This window comes from Pteropus vampyrus, unplaced genomic scaffold, assembly GCF_000151845.1.
Source record: "Pteropus vampyrus isolate Shadow unplaced genomic scaffold, Pvam_2.0 Scaffold479, whole genome shotgun sequence".
NCBI lineage: Eukaryota > Metazoa > Chordata > Mammalia > Chiroptera > Pteropodidae > Pteropus > Pteropus vampyrus.
The window spans coordinates 374,924-394,044 of NW_011889260.1; the positions used below are offsets into that span (position 1 = coordinate 374,924).

At 37.2% G+C, this 19,121-nt stretch overlaps 1 protein-coding gene across 1 annotated transcript in view; it reads right to left on the reverse strand.

Annotated features, from left to right (window-relative positions):
• PIP5K1B (phosphatidylinositol-4-phosphate 5-kinase type 1 beta) overlaps positions 1–19,121 on the reverse strand; it is a 289,811-nt gene that overhangs the window by 76,413 nt on the left and 194,277 nt on the right. The window contains exons 8-11 of the mRNA XM_023524590.1: positions 6,838–7,049; positions 5,555–5,638; positions 5,383–5,431; positions 2,506–2,590 (exon numbers count right to left, since the gene is read on the reverse strand). Coding sequence (XP_023380358.1) covers positions 2,506–2,590; positions 5,383–5,431; positions 5,555–5,638; positions 6,838–7,049 — 430 coding nt within the window. The remainder of the gene's footprint in view (positions 1–2,505; positions 2,591–5,382; positions 5,432–5,554; positions 5,639–6,837; positions 7,050–19,121) is intronic.

Sequence of the window (19,121 nt, forward strand, 5' to 3'; positions counted from 1 at the left end):
AAACAAGCTTTTACATAGAAAAACAATCAACAAAATGAAGAGGCAACCCATAAAACTGGAGAAAATATTTGCAAACTATACATCAGATAAGGGGTTAATTTACAAAACACATAAGGAACTCATATAACTCAATAGCCCAAAATAAATAATCTGATTAAAAAATGGGCAAAGAATCTGAATAGACATTTTTCCAAAGAATACATACAAATGGCCAACAGGTACATGAAAAGATGCTCAACATTACTAATTACCAGGGAAATGCAAGTCAAAACCACAATATCACCCCACACCTGTCAGAATGGCTATTATCAAAAAGACAAGAGACAAGAAGTCTTGGCGAGGATGTGATGTAAAGTGAGCCCTTTGCACTGTTGGTGGGAATGTAAATTGGTACAACTACTTTGGAAAACAGTATGGTGGTTCCTCAAAATATTAAATAGAACTGCCATATGAACCAGCAATCCCACTTCTAGGTATCTAGCCAAAAAAAAAAAAAAAAAAGAAATCATTGTCTCAAAGAGAGATCTGCACTCCTAAATTCACTGCAGCATTATTCACAATGGCCGAGACATGGAAACAACCTTAAGTGTCCACTGACAGATATATGGATAAAGAAAATGGGACACACACATACATAATGGAATATTATTCAGTCATTAAAAATATGAAAATCCTACGAGTTTTGACAACATGAATGGACCTTGAGGGCATTATGCTAGGGGAAAAAAGTCAGACAGAGAAAGACAAGCATTGTATGATCTGACTTACATGTGCAATCGAAAAAAGCTGAACTCATAGAAACAGAGAGTAGAAAAGTGGTTATGGGGGGATGAGGGAGAGGGAGATGGGTGAAATGGGGAGATATTGGTCAAAGGGTACCAACTTTCAGTTATAAGATGAATAAGTTTTAAGAATCTAATATATAGTATGGTGACTATAGTTCACAATCCTGTATTATATATTAGAAAGTTGCTAAGGGTAGATCTTAAATGTTCTCACCACATTTACACAAAATTTGTAATTATGTGAGGTGATGGATGTGTTAAGTAACTTAATTGTGATAATCATTTTGCAATATATACGTGAATCATCACATTGTACACAAACTTACACAATGTTAAATGTCAGTTATATTTCAATAAAGCTGGAAAAAATATAAATTAAAAATGTGTTTTCCTTCTGTTAACAGAAAATATCAACAAATATTATAAGAAAAATGTCATATAAATATAAAATATGAACATTCTACTTTTTCAGTTTTTGTGTGTGTGTGTGGCTAAATTGTCATGTTTTGGGTTATGAAATTGGATACCTAAATGATAAAATGACATATGTAATAATAGGGCTACCTTTTTCCTTTTCACGTAGTTTAAAAACTACATTAGTAATACATTCCATTGTGGAAAATTTAATAAATACCGATCTAAGGAAAAAAGAAAATCCACATAATCCCATGATTCAGAATAACAATTGTTAGCTTTGGGTTTGATCTTCTTCTAGTTCCTCTTTAATGATTTAAAGTTAGGGTATGGATTTCGGATCTTTCTTCTTTTTTAACAAAGGCATGTATAGTTATAAATTTCCCTCTGAGCACTGCTTTCACAGCATCCCATGTTTTTGCACGTGTATTTTCATTTCCATTCATCTCTAAGTTTTTTCTAACTTCCCTGTGCTTCTTTTATGATCCCCTGGTAGTTTAAAAGTGTGGTGTTAAATTTCCACATATTTGTGAATTTTCCAGTTTTTGCTCATTCTATTGTGATTAAAAAAAGGGAGACAGGGATTAAAAAGTACAAATTTCGAGTTATAAAATAAGACACAGGGATATAATGTACAGCATAGGGAATATAGTCAATAATATTGTAATAACTATGTATGGTGACAGATGGTTACTAGATTTATTTCCTAAAAGTGGTGACCACTTTGTAAGTATATAAATGGTGAATCACTATGTTGTACACCTGAAATGAATATGTCAACTATAATTAAAGACAAATTTTAAAAGATTCTTTGAATAATTTCAGTCTTTTAAAAGTTATTGAGAATTGTTTTGTGGCCTAACATAAGGTCTATTCTGGAAGATATTCCATGAGAATAACCACTGTTAACATATTTATATATTCCGTTAGAATTTTGTTGTGCATTTAGAAATGCAGACCAGTAAGTATGTATGTGCTTAAATGTATATCTATAAAATTAAATGTACCTTTAGTACACCATTTTTATTTGCTGCATATTATTCAATTTTTTATTGTATCATAATATATTTAACCAACATATTATAGAGTTGAACATTTAGGCAGTTTCTAATTTTTTCCACAACAGAATAGGACTTTAATGATTATGGCATCAATAAATACGTGACTGGGATACTTAACTGTAATTACTACTTTTAGGAAATAAAAAAAGGCCAAACTCTTCCAATAAAAATCTTGCAAAGACATACAATAGTAAATTCAGTATGTAAGTGCTAAAAGTAAAAAGAAAAATTCATAAGAATCTTACCTTGAATTTTCTTGAAAACTCTGGAATTCATAAACTTTAGAAATCTGTCTGCGTAAAAGCCTGGTCTATGAACTGAAACGGTGTCCTGAAAAGACAAATCAGGTATCACAGGTTTACCTCTCAGTTTATTTCAATCTAGAAGAAAGATCTATGCAACTGGTTCTCTGTTAGCCCATGTCCTTAACTAGAAAGTGGAGATGTCTAGAGCTATCCTGTGTCCTGTGGGGCCCAGGAGTCGGGCTGAGGGAGTATGCACAAGACTCAATCTGAGCAAAGATTCTAGATACTTATGATGACATAGAGCATGAAAAGGGGCAGGGGAAGAGAGAGCAAAAAGACTCTGCTTTATAAATTAAAACAGCTGATCCTTATTCCATGTGTGCCAGGAGAAACTTTTAAATTCCTTTTTTGCATAGAGGCAGACAGACAGTGTCTGGAAGCATCATCTGGAATGCAGGATAACACTTTTAGTCAGGAACAAAAATTGGGGACATAAACAAGCAAAACAACCCTAATGAAAGGGTGATAGCTAGGTCAAAAAAAAAAGTGTGCTGGTTTCACCTCCGAGTAACAGGGTGCATAGACACTGGGAAGATTCTAGGAGGCAAAGCTGACTGATGGCTTCCATTTCACTGGATTAACTACTAATTAGATAGAACTGAACTGCATTAGATTGTTAACTCAATTTTCTCATGCTTGGTAGGAGTCTTTAGGACTGAAGGGGCATTTTATTACAAATCCAGGAAGGGAGATGGATGAAGAAGCTAATTCTGTTTGTTTATTGAGTAATTATTTATTTACTAGCCAAGATATACATTTCTAGAAATAGTGCTCCATTTTGATTACAGGTTTGTGGATTCCAATTAAGAAATGTCTGAAATTTAAGTTTAGATTCTGTAAAGGTCTTCAGTGGGTATGGAAGGAAAAACACACAGTGGACCAGGGAGGGGCCTGGAGACCTGGTGCTGGTGTCAGTTCTAACTTTCAAAAGCTGTGGGATCCTGGGAAAAGACAGTGTCTCGGTGCCTGTTTTCCCTTCTGTGAAATAGGGTGTGACCTGAAGCATAAGGTAATTCTGTAATCACCATGTTATTAAGGATATAGGACGAGGAACCATCTTTGGCCAAGTTATAATGGTCCACTAGACTATCACTCATGCTGTGGGTGTGGTGGGAAATTTCCCACTCATTTGACATGCCCTCTCCCCAGTATTCTGGCAGCTCCTTTCTGAGCTGGACACACATTTGCAACAAGCACAGTAATTTAGAAATATCTTAGGGTTCAAGATGATTAAGACTTGGCTGTTGCCTCCCAAGAGAAATTGGATTGTGAAGAAACATTGTTTAAATAAGAGGTGTGTTTGTAAACAGACACAAACAAGTCTTAATTATTCCTTACGATTTCACAAATATATAATCAGCATAGGGATTCTCTTAAAAAAACTAACACTAAAAGAAAAAGAAGATAAGTTTTAACTAGACTAAAGTAGGGGCCTCTTAGAAGCATCTGACCAACAGAGGACTAGGCCATTCAGATGAGCAATCTCATCTGATAACAGGGAATCAAAGTCATGTCAGAAAACAGGACGAGGGAAATAACAGAGGGTGTTTACCCTCTCTCCCATCTGTGTTCAAGGCATTAACGTAGTTTCCACTTAACTCGGCTGAAAGGGAAAAAATTAACCTTGGCCTTTTAATAGAAGGAATCTTTGATCAGAATAATAAGCCTAATTTTTAGAAACAAATTTGTGAACCTGTAGTTAAAAAGGGCATTCTGACAGAGGTCATTCCTTAGCATGTGGACAAAACATAGGTTTTTCAGGCAGAATGGTTACTGCTAGTCTTCCACTGAACTGAGAAAGTGGGTGTTCCTCACCAAGAAAGAAGAACAGCATCTATAATTTATCCTCTTTCAAGGAAAAGCATTGGCTAACATCTTCGAAAATGGCGTGAGCAACTCTTTGACCAATATATTCTTTGGAACTGTCACTCCAAGTTATTAATGGAGGGAGGCTGAGGCCAGTGAATGTTCTGTCAGCAGCAGGAAGTTCAAATCTGACATTTAGATAAGAACGCTCGTGTGTGTGTGTGTGTGTGTGTGTGTGTGTGTAGAGGCAGAGAGAGACAGACAGACAGACAGACGCAGCTTCTTGATAACTGTTTTCTTCTGTTAATGACAATTCTAGATCCACAAGACATCCTCATATCACTCATCCTTCGTCGTGCATAAAAATCCATAACAAGTTGGAAGCTTTCACTTTCCACGTCCTTATTGTGTTAGGTATCATGTTAAACACTGAAGTACATTATTTTATTTAATTCTCACCTCAGCCCTGTGAGGCAGGTACTAGGTCCTATGCTCATGACCCTGGTACAGATGGCAAAACAGGATAAGGGAAGCCGAATAATGAGCAATGTATCTGGGTCACATGGCCAGTAAAGTGGTGAATGCAGGGTTCAAATTCAGGGCTGTCTACCATAAAAGACAGGTTCGCATACTTCTGTAGCTTGGTCTTGTGAGAACTTCATTTCAACTGTCCTGTTGATCTTCCCAGTGCCTATGAAAAGAGTCTCCTCCATTTTCTCACTGTCATCTCATAACTGGGCCCTTCAGATTTCACATGGAAACAAGACATCATTCTGTTTTCCTGGCCTCTACCTAGCCAACAGGCTGGATGTCCACTATTTGAGTAGCTATTTAAACTTATGTTGTCTTTGTTTTTAGATTTGAACCAATCTGCTAGCTTGATTCTGAGTTTATGAAGACCCTTGTTTCCTCTTCTCTTCAGGTCTAGTGATGGGGCTGCCTAGATACAGTCTGAAGTCTCTGAGAAATCAGAAAAATGTAGTTTAAGAAAGAACATGACAAGCCACTTACCCCATCATAAACAAGTGCTTTCCAGGAATGTTCTAACTTCTTCATTAATCTAAATGTAAACAGACAGAAAAACAAATATGAGAATGTAAAATCACTCCCGCTTGGTAAATTTTCAGAACCTTTTGTTGATTTATTTTGAAACAATAAAAGACTACTTCCCCAAATTTCTTACCTATATGATTGCAGAATATCAATAATACCCATAAATAAAAGTAGTTTTTCTCCCTTATGGCTTTTAGCTGGAATGCCTCCCATTCTGTTGATAGAGCAAAAGAAAAAATATTTTGTAATATAAGAATAGAAAGTGAAAACTCATTCCTAATAAATAGACTGCAAGTAAAAATGGACAATCTTTAAGGATTCTGGACTATCCCTTTTTTTTTTTTCTGGAATCAGTTAAAGTCTTCCTGAGAATCCAGAACAATACACTTCCCATGAAAATGATACCATAGCTGTCAACTCTGAAGAGTTAGGTTGGAAAGAATCCAATTAAAAATGATTCCTATTTTAAAACCATGAACAATAATTTTAAAAGTATTTAAAAATATTGTTTTTTTTTAAATGCAAAACTTTTATATAGTCATTGTGAGATTTTTAAATATAGACAAGCACAAAGAAAAAAATATATAAAGAATCCCTTCCTAGCATGCAAAGATAATCACTATTAGCATTTGCTATGCCTTCCCAGTATGTTTGGGTATGTGTGTATTTATTAACCCACAAAAGTGATTATTTAACTTATCATGTTTTATAACCAGAATTTTTTACTTGTTAAATGATGAACACTTCCTCATATCAATGCTAATGTGTTTTTAATGGCTGTGTAGTATTTCACTCTATTGACAGAGAATAATATTTTAAATTGATTAATGGCCGTTTAGATGGACTTATAAGCAAGGATTTTAAAAATGTTTAGTATGTAAACATTTCCTTTATAAAAATGAAATATGCTTGTGATTTAGTCATTGTTGAAGAATCCTAGAAGGCCCAAGAAATGATTTTTTCTTTCAGCCTCCTTGTTCATGTGGTACACACATATTATACAATCAACCATTTCAAAAATCTTCTTTGTTTGTAACTGTTTGTTAGGCAATATGTACTTTATACATGCAAACTAATTCTGCTGTTACTATCACATCTGGCTGAGGTGAGAGACCACATTAGCCAGGGGACAGGATTAGAACAACAGAATCCTCTTATGCAGATAAAAAATTCTAAATTTGTGAACGTAATTCCTACATGTATTTGCATAAATACATGTTTATTCAAAATAAAAGTATATTCTCTCCCTCCCCACCCAACAACCCACTATTGTGGTGGGTATTTTGAATATACAGTGAATGGAGGTAATCTGTTCCCAAAGAGCCACCATGAAAGGAACACGATTGCATTTAATTACTCAGTGATGTGGGCTGCCCCAACCAAGAAGGCGCGTGGGCGGGTGGCCGTACGTACGTGTCTGGGTTCTCTGTGATGACCCCGTCTCCAGATTTCCCTGGACCCTGGATGGATTCCATTGCTGTTGAGTAGAGAACCTTCTGCATCACAGGCCGCTTAGCATCAGGCACATTTTGTGAGGTCTCTTCTTCTTTCTCTTTGAAGGAATGGTCCAAGATGTGGATTCCCAGCAAAAGGCTATAGTCCATAATTTTGAAGCTTTCCAGCACCTGAGTAAGAAAAAGGACCAGGAAGCTGGTCAACTCAAATGGCACGTAAGTCTCATCTGCACAGAATCAGAGCGCTCCAGATATGCAGACACACAAGTCCTGCATTGCTCCCAGGGTATGGCTGATAAAGGAAAAATCAAAATAAAAACATTTGAGGTTATTATTAGATCATTGCAGTAAGGATTATCACAAGGGCTCCAAGATGATATTTTTATGCAAATCCAAAGTATGCACATCTTTTTGTAACTCTCCATGAATGTTTTCCTAACAGTATTTATTGAGTACTTTCCATGCACCAGGTGCTAAGTGGTTTACTTGGATTCAATCTTCACAGTTCTTTGTATTAGGTACTATTATTGTCTCTATTTTACAGATGAAAAAATTCAGACATAGAGAGATGAAGTAATTTCCTCAATGCCACACAGCTTGTTAGTGGCATTGCTAAGATTTGAAACTAGGCAGTCAACTCTAGCAAACACACTCAAGCACTAGAGCAGAGAAATTGACAACCAGTGGTCTCTATAAACTTGTACCCTCCTCAGCATGAAGACTCAGCTGAAATGTGTTTGTCTGGCTTCTGTTCTCAAAATCTTAATCTTGTTGGAGTTCAGTGGCCTCCTTTTCAAAGCTTGTCTTTATAAGTTGCCATTTGGCTCCCTGTACTAAGTCTTTTTAAAAATTATGATCTCAACAAAGAACAAGACTTACTGCTTAATTATCCATTCAGCAGACAGTATGGAGGAGAAGGAAATAAAAGTAGGTGGATGCAACCAAAGGAGATAGTGATCCTATGACAGGAAAGTGATGGGAGACAAGGTCAAGATAGGAGGCGGTCAACATGGCTCCCGAGGCAGTTGGGGCTTTGACACTCAGGAGCCTTCAGCAGTGGAAGAGAGTCCAGGAAGCCTGCCTAACCATGAGGTGTCTTTCTCTACGATAAAGTTCTTTTCATGTAGCTTGTGTATGACTCTCCTTTACGACAGAATTTTTTCATTTTTTAAAATTAAATTTATTGGGGGTAACACTGGTTAATAACATTCTACAAATTTCAGGTATACAACTTTGCAATATGGCATCTGTATATTAGGTGTCCTGCACAGCCCAAACTACTCATTGGTAAATGTTCCCTCAAAGAAGCAAAGTGATTTCAAAAGTAAATTGTAATCAGACCCTGTGACAATGTGGTTAACGTTCCTAACAGGAATCCAGAGTGGTAAACAGTGGTAAGGACTGAAAGGCACTCCTGGTTCCATTATACTTACTTCATTATCTTCTGCAAAACATCCACAAATTGATTCTGCGCATCAAAAAGCTTTCTTTAGAAAATTATTTTTCTTATATTTTAAATGTAATAGTTAACCTGAATTGGTTGGTTTGTACTTGAAGTCTCTTTTCCTGCCCAAGGACAGGCCGAAAAGAAAATGTGCATTTTATAAGTGATACAAAGTCAGGCTGTGGTCCAATTTTAGCTATTGATGCTGTCCCAATGTTTTAAGTGGTCGAATATTTGTCCTGGTTTATTAAAAAAAAAAAAAAAAAAAAAAAAAAACTTCAAGAGAAAATTGACTATGAAAAAGCTACAAATAAATTTTAAAAAGATTCATTTTCTCTGCATTCTTAAATTGAATTGTCGGCATCCCTCACTGGTGTTCGACTGTCCCCAGGACATCAGGCTCCTACTTTCAGAGTGAATGGCATAAAAAAGATCAATTCCATTCCTATTGTATGGAAACGTAACCACATAGTTAGATTTTGGGTTAGCAAAGTTATCATCCATAAAAAAAGTTAAAGAAGAAAAAGATAAATATATAGGCATATATTTTAAATCAAATTCAAAAACTTCTGTAATGAAAAATTCTAGGAACAGATTTCAGTCATGTGCATTGCAGATCTGCATCAATTAGGAACAAAATAGTTCTGTTATTCATATCCTTCCAGTTCTTAAAGGAATCCATAAATCTGCTAAAATCTTAACATTGTGAGCTTTGAGAGTATGCAATATTCTGTAACATGACAGCCACCAATTAGTCTAGTCTGTCACTCAGGCACACATTTTGTTCCAGAATGTCTGCCTGGCCTGGCTGTGGCTGGTGGATCCTGTACCTGTGCATCTGCTATGCAAAACACAGGTTGCAATACAAATACAGGTGCTTTTCCATCAACCTTGGACAAGACTTTACCTCCTCAGTTGTAAAAAAAGAAAGCAGAAATGATTTACAGACATATGTAAAACTGAAAGCAAGTTTTACCACAATTCTTTTTACTATCAAAGCCAGATTTTTTTTCTCTCTCTCAAGGACTTTTAAGTCAATAATAATAATGGAATGTAGTAAAAAGAAAAGTCAATGTCAAAGCAACTGGTATAACATCCTGAAGACATGATCAAAACTATCTGTTCTGAAATAAAAGCATATTCTCTGGCTCTCATGGCCAGTGAAACATCAGGAATGCTCTATTCACAAACAATTTCTGCAGATTTGGTGACCTAACGTGGGAAATGTTTTAGCTCAGAATGATAGACACTGCTATCCTCTCTTCATGGCCAGACGTCATAAAGAGTGGCTGGTCCTCCATTTTCTCTGCCACATTCCTCAGACCTGCACATTTTACCCGTTCCACTGCCAGAAGGAGCTAGAGTGCCTGCATGGCGGTTAGGACTCCAAAGCAGGTGGCCTGCTTTGACTCATGCTACCCCACTTGTTTGTCCTTGAGCAAAGTATCTAACCTTTTGGGGCCTTGTGACTCATCTGTAAATAAGGTAACAGGGACACCTATCTCACAGAGATAGTGGGAAGACTGAAGTAATCCATGTTAAGTTTTAGAATAATAACTGGCATACAGAAAGCACCCAATAAACTTTAGTTGTTCTTATTGTTCTTGTTACTCCTCCACCTGTAGAATCAATTACCCTAAGAACCTCCATGCACCCTCTGCTACTGTATCCGGCCTTCTATGGGTTCTTTGCCTTCCTATTTTTCTTTCCCACTCTTTCCTTCTACAGCTTAAAGATGCCCACCAAGGTTCTCTCTTCGACTCTTTTCTTCCTCTACTTTTTTCTTGGGAAAAACAATGAGTGTCTAGTCTGTGCCAGCCACCAAGGAAGTTGCTGGACCTTCAGAAGTAAGTAAAAAAGACAACTATATGGTCTTCAAAGTTATACAAGCCTGAGTTACAGATCAGAATAAGGCCTAGGAAGGAAAAACGGGATGCCGTGGAGATACCTCACATAAGGGGTACCTACTTTTGACCGGGGAGTATTTCAATAGTGCAAGTAAGAGATGATACTTGAATGAGATGGCAGCAGGAGAGTTTAAGGGAGAAGTGAACAGATTTGAGAATATTTAGAGGTAGAGTCTAACTATCATCCCTCTATAGACAATTCCTAAAATATTAGTTTAGTCCGAATTCATGCCTAAGCTCCAGCCCAATGGCCTTCTAGACATCTTTAAACTTCTGTACATTGACTTGCTACAAACCTAATCTCTCATTTTCCCCAAAGCAGTTTTCTCCGCACTTCTCTTTTCTTTGAAACCATTCTAATGTGGATTGCAGACACCATCACTCCTTTTCCTTTCGTTCAGCTGCTCAATCCTGCAGCTTCTATAATAAAAACGTCCCTCCTTGCTAATGTTTTGTTTTCAACTTCCTCTTTTTCCCTTTCTGCTCCCTTCCTGACACCTGTGTTTGACCAGGTCACGTCATGCCCCTGCTCGAAGCCTTCAGTACCTTCAATACCTGGTGCCACCACCTCATTCTGACACCGAAGGTCCTCACGACTAGGCTCCAGCCAATTTCTCTGTTATTTAATACCTGCCTAGAGACACCTCCACGCTAGTCAGATCGAAACCCCTTACACCCGTAAATGTGCACTGAAGATTAAGCCCCGATGCTTATGTTGTTTCTTCTGGAAGGTCTTACTATGTTTTAAAATCTTACTGGTTTTTCAAAGCCTATCTAAACTCTTACCTGCATGAAAATTATAATCTCAACAAAATATTGGGAATGCGATTTCCCTCTGAAAACCAATGCACATTATCAGTGTGCCTCACTGGAATAAAATTTGACTTCAGATTGTAACTATATTTTTCTCATGATACACACAAGATTGCTGTGCTCACCAAAGGCTGGTTTTACTTTGTGCTCCCTGCTGTGCACTCTGAACATAACAGAAATGTGTATTTGTTATAATGCTTTTCATGTGAACAAACAAGTAAATACCAAAATATTCAACAGTAAGAATGTACAGCACTACATCTGTGTCTTAAATTTGAGAACTTGATCTTGTGCTTCATTACAATGCTCATGAAAAATCTTCAGCACTGAAATTTACTGTGAATATGTGCTGTATGTTGTCAGAAAAAATAAAGATAATAATCTACCAGTGTTTTCAAATCGACCTACACCAGAGGTATTTATACACACTGTGTCAAGGGCAAAATTCAAGCTTTTATTTACAGACACTCTTAATTTACTGTTTTGTAGACACACGACTAAATGGATGATAAAAGGCAAGCTTGTTTTCGATAAACAAGGCTGAATTTGGAGTCTGGTAAAAATATCACTTTTCTTTTTAGGAAGCCTTTGTGGATAGTGTGTGTCACAGGCTGGGTCAACTGCAAAGACCTTCAACCACTCCAACAGCTTAAAAGGTGCTTGGTGCTGGCCCTAAGGTGGAGGCTGTGTTCTGAAACACATCTCAGGGCCTCCTTAGTTTTCCTGTCCTCGCTTTCTCTGCTTTTCCAGTATATGTCAGGAGTGCAAAGTTAAGCTGGCATAAGACTGAGAAAGGATAATCATCAGATAAGTCTAAAAGAACTTCAAAAAACGGCCACATTTAAAATGATACCCAGCACCAAAAGATATTGAGAGTGGCAAGGATAATGCAACTTAAGTAATCTGTAAGTAATGCTTTATGCAAAATGGAGAAGGATGGTGATTCTAGGATGAAAAGCGATGCAAGTTTTCTATCAAAGGCAAGCAAGTTTTCTATCAAAGGCACACGATAATTTCCCACATCACAGGGGTTCTTATGGAAATTAATACATTCAATTAATATTTTATTGAGCACCTACTGTGTGCCAGGCACTCTCTTGTTTAGAAGTCCTTTGAACATTCTAGCTAATCTGTGATAAAATGAGGACATCACCATTTTAAAACCCCTAATGAATTAATGAATCTAGTCAGTGGTCATCAACAGCTGCTAAAATCACAGAAAGAAAGGCATTCTGACATTGTGTCTCCTGACAGGAGGAAACAACACCAGATAGGAAGTCAAGCCTCAGTTTGAAGAAAAACCCAAAACCAAAAAACAAACCAAAAGGCAAAAAAGAAAAGAAGTATGTCATGAGAAACCATGAGGGTGTAATCAGCAAAACCTGGACTATGGGATAAACAAAGCCATGTCTTCAGTAAATACTCTCACAATGAAAAAAGAAGTGATGGGGTGGGGCTGAACAAGTAGGCCCTATTTAAATCACAATCCAAAGTAAAAAAGTAATTTCTCAAACAATTAGAAAGTTGACCACTGACTACCTATTTGATGATTATTAAGAATGATTAATTTTGTAAAGGTATGATAATGGCATTACAGTTACTTTTCTAAAAAGGAGTCCGCAGTTAAAAACTGGAGTTCTTACTAAAATATATACAGGTAAAATGACGTGATGTCTGGGATGTGCTTCAAATTCTACGAGGACCGGGACAGTGGGATGAAACAAGATTGGCCATGAGTTGAAAATTACTGAAGCTGGGTATAGGTTACATGGGGTTTCCGTGTAATATCCTGTCCACTTTTGTATCTCTTTGTACTTTCCAAAAATAAAGTTTAATATACTCCTTTGAAATGAAATACACTTAAATAAAATGCATTTATATACCTGTTCAGTGTTAACTTACCACTATCTCTGCTGATGATAGGGTAGAGACAGTACAGATAAAAAATAAAAATTCATAATTTGGGATCTTAACTAAAGTGGTTAAAGCAGAAAAGCTGCTATGGTCTATACTCATTTCCCCTGACCATTCTTCGATAAAAGATCAAAACAATAACCAAGTTAACAAAACGTGGAGCTGACAGAAAGGTATATCAAGGGCCTTGAGTAATTTTTCCGACTGGCCTGTAGTATGGTCCCTGAATCAAGGGTGAATGATTGGCAAAAACCTTTGTGTTAATTCCACAATATAAGATGATTCAAAATAGTATCCTAGGGAATTTATGCAAATAGACATTCCTGGACACATCGGTTCAGGGAAAAATGAATCCAAGGATCTGCCATTCCTTCCAGGATAGGCCCCTTGGAGTTGAGCTCCAGAATTTCTTGCATGTGCAAGTCAAGTTAATGCTGAATGTAGCCTTTCTAACTTAATATCCTCAATAAAGCACAGAGTGTTCCTTGCCAATATAATAAGGAGAAAAAACAGGCTGTGACAAGCCATATAATTTTGGCTGGTAAAGTAGACTGAAATAAATATTCAAACTATAGCCTAGATATGGCAATAATGTGTTTTTCACTGTGTTAATAGGGTGATTTAGAATTCTGGGCTGTGCTAGATTGATCTGTACCAATGCTTTTTTTGCTCACTCAAAAAGCTGGAAGTAATAGAGGAATACCTTATAAGCATTCGAAGTAGCCATTGATCATGTCAAAAGATTATATATGAGTGTATGTATATATCTATCAACTTCTACATTGGATGAGTTTTAAATGTTTTTTCTTTATAGACACTTTGTTTCTACAAATAAAGATGTCTTAATAAATTATTTTGTAAACATATTTAAAAGTAATATTTTATATTAAAATTGCCAATTTTTTCCAATTATATTATATATCTTCTAGTTGGCTTCACCATGGATGATTTGTGGTTTAATGGCCAAGAGCCTAGAGGCTGGCCAGCTGCCCAGTGAGACTCAGAGGCCATGCTTGGTCCAAGTTTCCACATCCACTTCAATGTGAGGTGAATTCCTGAATCCTCATCACTGTCTACTGCAGTCTACCCCTCTGAAGAACTGCCTCTCTCGCTAAGTACTCTTACTCCCCTGCCCACTTTCATCAACAAAGAGAGAAGAAGAATGGGAGAATCAGTCCATGACAAATAAGATTTAAATGGTATAAACTTAAAGTTTAAACTTGAAGCTTCTTAGAGGCAAGGACAATATCCTATTCAATTTTTGTATCTCCTGTGGACTTAGCACAGAGTTTTATGCACAGCAAGAATTCAAAACGATTTGCTGAATGATGTATTATTAATTCAGAAGGAAGGTGAGGCAGGATTTGTCAAACGAGATTCCTGTGGTGGTTTGAAGCCAGAGAAATCAAGCCAATCCATCCTCTGAAATCACCGCGGCATTTCCACGGGGCAGAAAGAATCTTAGGTCTGGGAAAGTCACCACTGGTACTGAACAACTTACAATTTAAAAACAGCAAGTACCTACCTACAGTGTGCGTTTTAAGGAGTGACGGAAAACCTGGGTTGTGCAAAGTATCACTAGAAATGAATTCTTTGGGCGTCTTGAAGTATTATAATTTACTTTTTAAATAGTTATATATGTACATGGTCAAAATTAAAGAAAGTATAAAAGGGTGACTCAATGCCACAGCATGAGGGTGATGGTTTGAGGTGGAAAGTGGAGGGGCCCATAGCAATATTCTTGTCTTTGTGCATTGTCAACATGTAATTGAGACTCTACATTTCCAATGGTGTTTACCTAAAAAAGATGGAGTAATAAAAGGGACAATTTACGCTAGCCCTGCAAGGGAGTACAACTTTTAATAAGGAGACTATCTTAATTGAGGTGACTGTTTACATCAGAAGAGACTGAAATATTATGAATTGGTAAATTTAAATTTGGGGAAGTAGGTTTTAGTGAGCAAGATTAGCCGTGGAAAATTAAGAAGCCCTATTTTCCCTGCATATCTGAGCATAGAGAAAGTAAACCTGCAACCTGGATTCACTGCTTTCTTTGTTCCATGAAAATTCGGTTGTTGACATTTTTTTCTGAAATTACTAATAATCTAGAAAAAAAGGCGGCTAGCTCTTTCAGAAGAGGACTATCGCAGGATGGCAACTCCCCACCTCCAAAGAACGTCCGTCATCACCTGAAGAATGATTACCAGGTAGTGGTGAAAATGCAACACATGTTGAGTTGGCATCTAGAAGAGCTCATCTTTGGAACAACTGGAGCTGGCTGAATCAGGCAGTTTACAAAGGAATTCTTCGTGTGCAGAAATGAAGGGAAGTTAACGAGATGCGGACTCCAGCCAGACTCAGATTCAGGCTGGATGAGGATATTTTAAATAAACATTAGGTTTTAACTTCCCTACATTCCTAATAGCTATGGACAGCTGACACATCCAGTGGACTATGTATCTTTTAAAAATGCTTTTTTGAAGTATGCATGTAGGAAAGTACACAGATGTATCTTTTCTAATGAAAAGTTAAAATTTAACATACGAATTCATTTAATAACATTATTTTTGGCCATTTCACTCTTAAGGGGAGGCAGAAATTCTCCCATGGAGATTTTCTACCTCCCCATATAGGGAGAAAAGTGAGAAGAGTGATACTTGCTGGGTCAAAATTCTAAACTTAGAAATGTCTTCGATGGGAGAACATTGGTGACATCAAAGATATTAACTTGTGGAGGAAGGGAGGCTTATAAAGAGTTGACTGATATAGACAGGGATGAAGAACCATATGCAAGAGCCAAAGCCTCTCAGAAGCCAGTGTATGACCTTTTTGGAAAGAACTGGAACTAGCGTGTGGCCAAAGTACCTTGCCTTTCACAGGCAGTCAAGCAGGCGCCATTCGTACAACATCGTGGGTACTCAGTAAATGTGCACTGGATGTTGAATGAATAAAATAAGCCCTATAAAAATCAAACCCATTTTTCTCCTTTAAAAGTATTCTCAGTTATCTAAGTTAAAGATAAGACTGTGTTTAACAGGTGCATAGCAAGCTGAGTAACATACCACAAGGCATATTTCTGAATCATTTTCTAAACTTTGTAACATTTTCCTGGACCCTGAAAACTCTCAAATACCCCTTAACTCCCTGTAACTCAGTCCCTCACCAGATTTCAGAAATTTCTCCTAAGCTATGGAGCCTCAACTCCATTTTGTAAGTTGCTAAGGTTTGCCATGCCTCTGTATCCTTTGGCTGGAGTATTTACAACCCTGCTCTATTTCACATGGTCATCTGTGCAACTGACTTAACACTGGCATCCACAACCGATCCACAGTGGTCAAACTCAAAAGCTTTTAAGATACATCTTGAAAGCCAGGGCTGCTGCTGTCATGCTCCCCTGTGGCCACTTCCCCTTCCTGCTATGCTCTTCTCTCTGGATTCCCAGGATTTCCAATAGGGAGGAGGATATGGCCTGTGGGGACATTTCCTTCCCTTTGCTCCCTTCCCTCAAATACTTCGTGAATCCTCCAATTTGGGACCTACACTGACCTTACCTCTAGGCTTAGGGTCATGTCCAAAATCAAGGATAGGTAGGTTCTTGTCACACAAAAGCAGGGAACCCTAAAATACTAGATATAGCATCATTTCATTAGCCCAAAGACTTGGGCTAACATTAAATTGGATTATAATTCCCAAGTGATAAATTACTTAAAATGAAAGCTAGCTAGACACATTACCACCACCACCACCTGAGGAAATATGTGCATTCTCTAATTTTTAGGTACTATTTCTTTTAGGAAAAAAAAGAAAAGTTTGCTTCTTAGGGTTGAGGAAGATGTTTTCAGTCTCTCATTTTTATTCTTTCTGTCGAAATTTTTGTAATACTCCATTTGGTTTGAAGTGAGGGTTAAAAAGTCAACTACTGGCTTGATAATCCTTCAATTTCTGTAGTTAATGAGAATTCTCAAAAGCTGTTCACGCAGGATTCAATGGCACACACCTAGTCCCTGATCTCCCTTGCCACGAGATTTGAAAAACAAATCTTTGAAAACAACTCCACTATAACCATCACATTTCTCAAAAAAAATTTTGCTTTCAAGTTAATAGGATTTCATGTGCACACAGGTTGGTAACAGTTGCAAGTGTCAGTGTGCTTGATTATGCTTTTCGTCACACTTTTAAAATTAAGTGTTTGGATCACTAACTTTTCTTTGTGTTCCTCAGTTACTGGCATTATTTTCCTCTCTCACGCCTTACTGGAAGTAGTTGCAAGATTTCATTAACTCATTGCCCTGGCTAAACCAATTTCTCTACTTTGACAGAGTCCTTTCTTAACTCCTATAGCACCTTCTCCAATAGCTTATTATCAGAGCTAGAAAATCAGCCATCAGGCACTTCCAGCTCTTCCTGTCTCCATCCGTCTATGTCATTACTTAATGTTTTCATTTTAGCAGACTTTCCTCCATTACACCTACAAGCCTCTTAAGGAGAATGTACTGAAGAAAGAACCTGACTTTTGGAGTCAGAGAGACTTGGGTATAAATCCTGGATCCAGCACTGCAAGCTATGTGCACTTAGGGAAGCCTCCCAAGTTTCCACTTTATCTGTCAAAAGGGCACCATGCCGCTTGCTTCACAGAGTTGTTGTGAGGATTAATAAACAAATCTACCTATAACATCGAGCACTGTTTGGCTCAGAGCAAGTCCACAATAAAAGTTAACTGAACCAACCTATGGATGAACTGAGCCTTAGAAATGTGTTCTTACAGTCCACGAAATCACGTGTTAATTACTGCATCTTGAATATGTATTTTATGATTATGTATTATGTACGATGTGTTTTTGGTACCTACAGGCTATATTTAAGATGGAACTCTCCCTCTACCATAACTTGGGACAGTTGGTTTTTGAATATTGAGAATGACTCAATTCGGGTAGAAAGAAAGGCATGAACAACAACACAGAAGAGTATTTTGATTTTTGTAGCTATCCTAAAACTCATTTGTACTGACCATCATGTCCCTTCTGTTAGTGCCAAGAGAAGCTAATTTCCATCTTCCACCTGATTTGAGCTGAACTGCAGCAACTGGCAAAAGCCTGGGCAAACAACAGTCCCTTTCCAGGACTAATGAACAGTATTGTAGAGTCTTAAATGGGGACACCAGGTACCACCTAAATAACTGAGTAGGTTGAGAGGTCAACACAGTTGCAATTTACTGGTCATTAACAGACGCTGGCCGAATGAGCAATATGAATTTACTTCAGATGATTATCCACAAATTTGCAACGTTGATTCTATTTCATACCAAACTGTTGGTGAGGTATTACCAAAGCCTGCTCTTATTATATTTATTGATTAGGTAAGATTCACATTTTAAAAATGTTTGCTACTGTTATCTCTTAGGCTAACACTGAGACAACCGTTGAGGGATTCGAAGGGTAGGAAATGCAGTCCCACAGTTCCTGGGCTCCTAGAGAGCAGATTTTAGTAGGCAAACATTAAACATGTACCCAAGTAATTACAATATAATGTAGAAATACCAATGACTATAGAGTGAGATGAAGTGCTGTGAGCCTTTAAATTCTCATAGAAATTCTTATTATTAGAAACCCATGGTAAAGTCCTATACCTTAGGCCTCTTATTAATCCCTAACAATTCCATTAAATCCAACGGATATATGATCAGCCATTAGACTTAACTGTAAGGTTTTCTGTTTCATTTTCACCACTCTTCCTATATCCCTAAACTGCTTCTTTTACTGGATTTATCTTTTCCTTTGATAGAGCATATGCTCAGGTAATTATTTAACAAGAGACTTAAATACATCTTTATCAGAGTGGTTAAAATAAAAAATCATAGTGATAATAGCAAATACTGGTGAGGAGGAAAAGAAACTAGATCACTCATACATAGCTGGTGGGAATGTAAGATGACACAGCCACTCTGAAAAAGAGTAAGACAGTTTCTTAGAAAACCAAGCCTGTGCTCACCACATGGCAGAAACTGCACTCAGCATTTATACTAGAGAAATGAAAATTTATGTTTGTGCAAAAACCTGTATTCAAATGTTTATAGTAGCTTTATTTGTAACAGTCAAAAACTAGAGAAAACCCACATGTTCTTCAGTGGGTGAATGGTTAAACTGTGGTATATTCATACCATGAAAT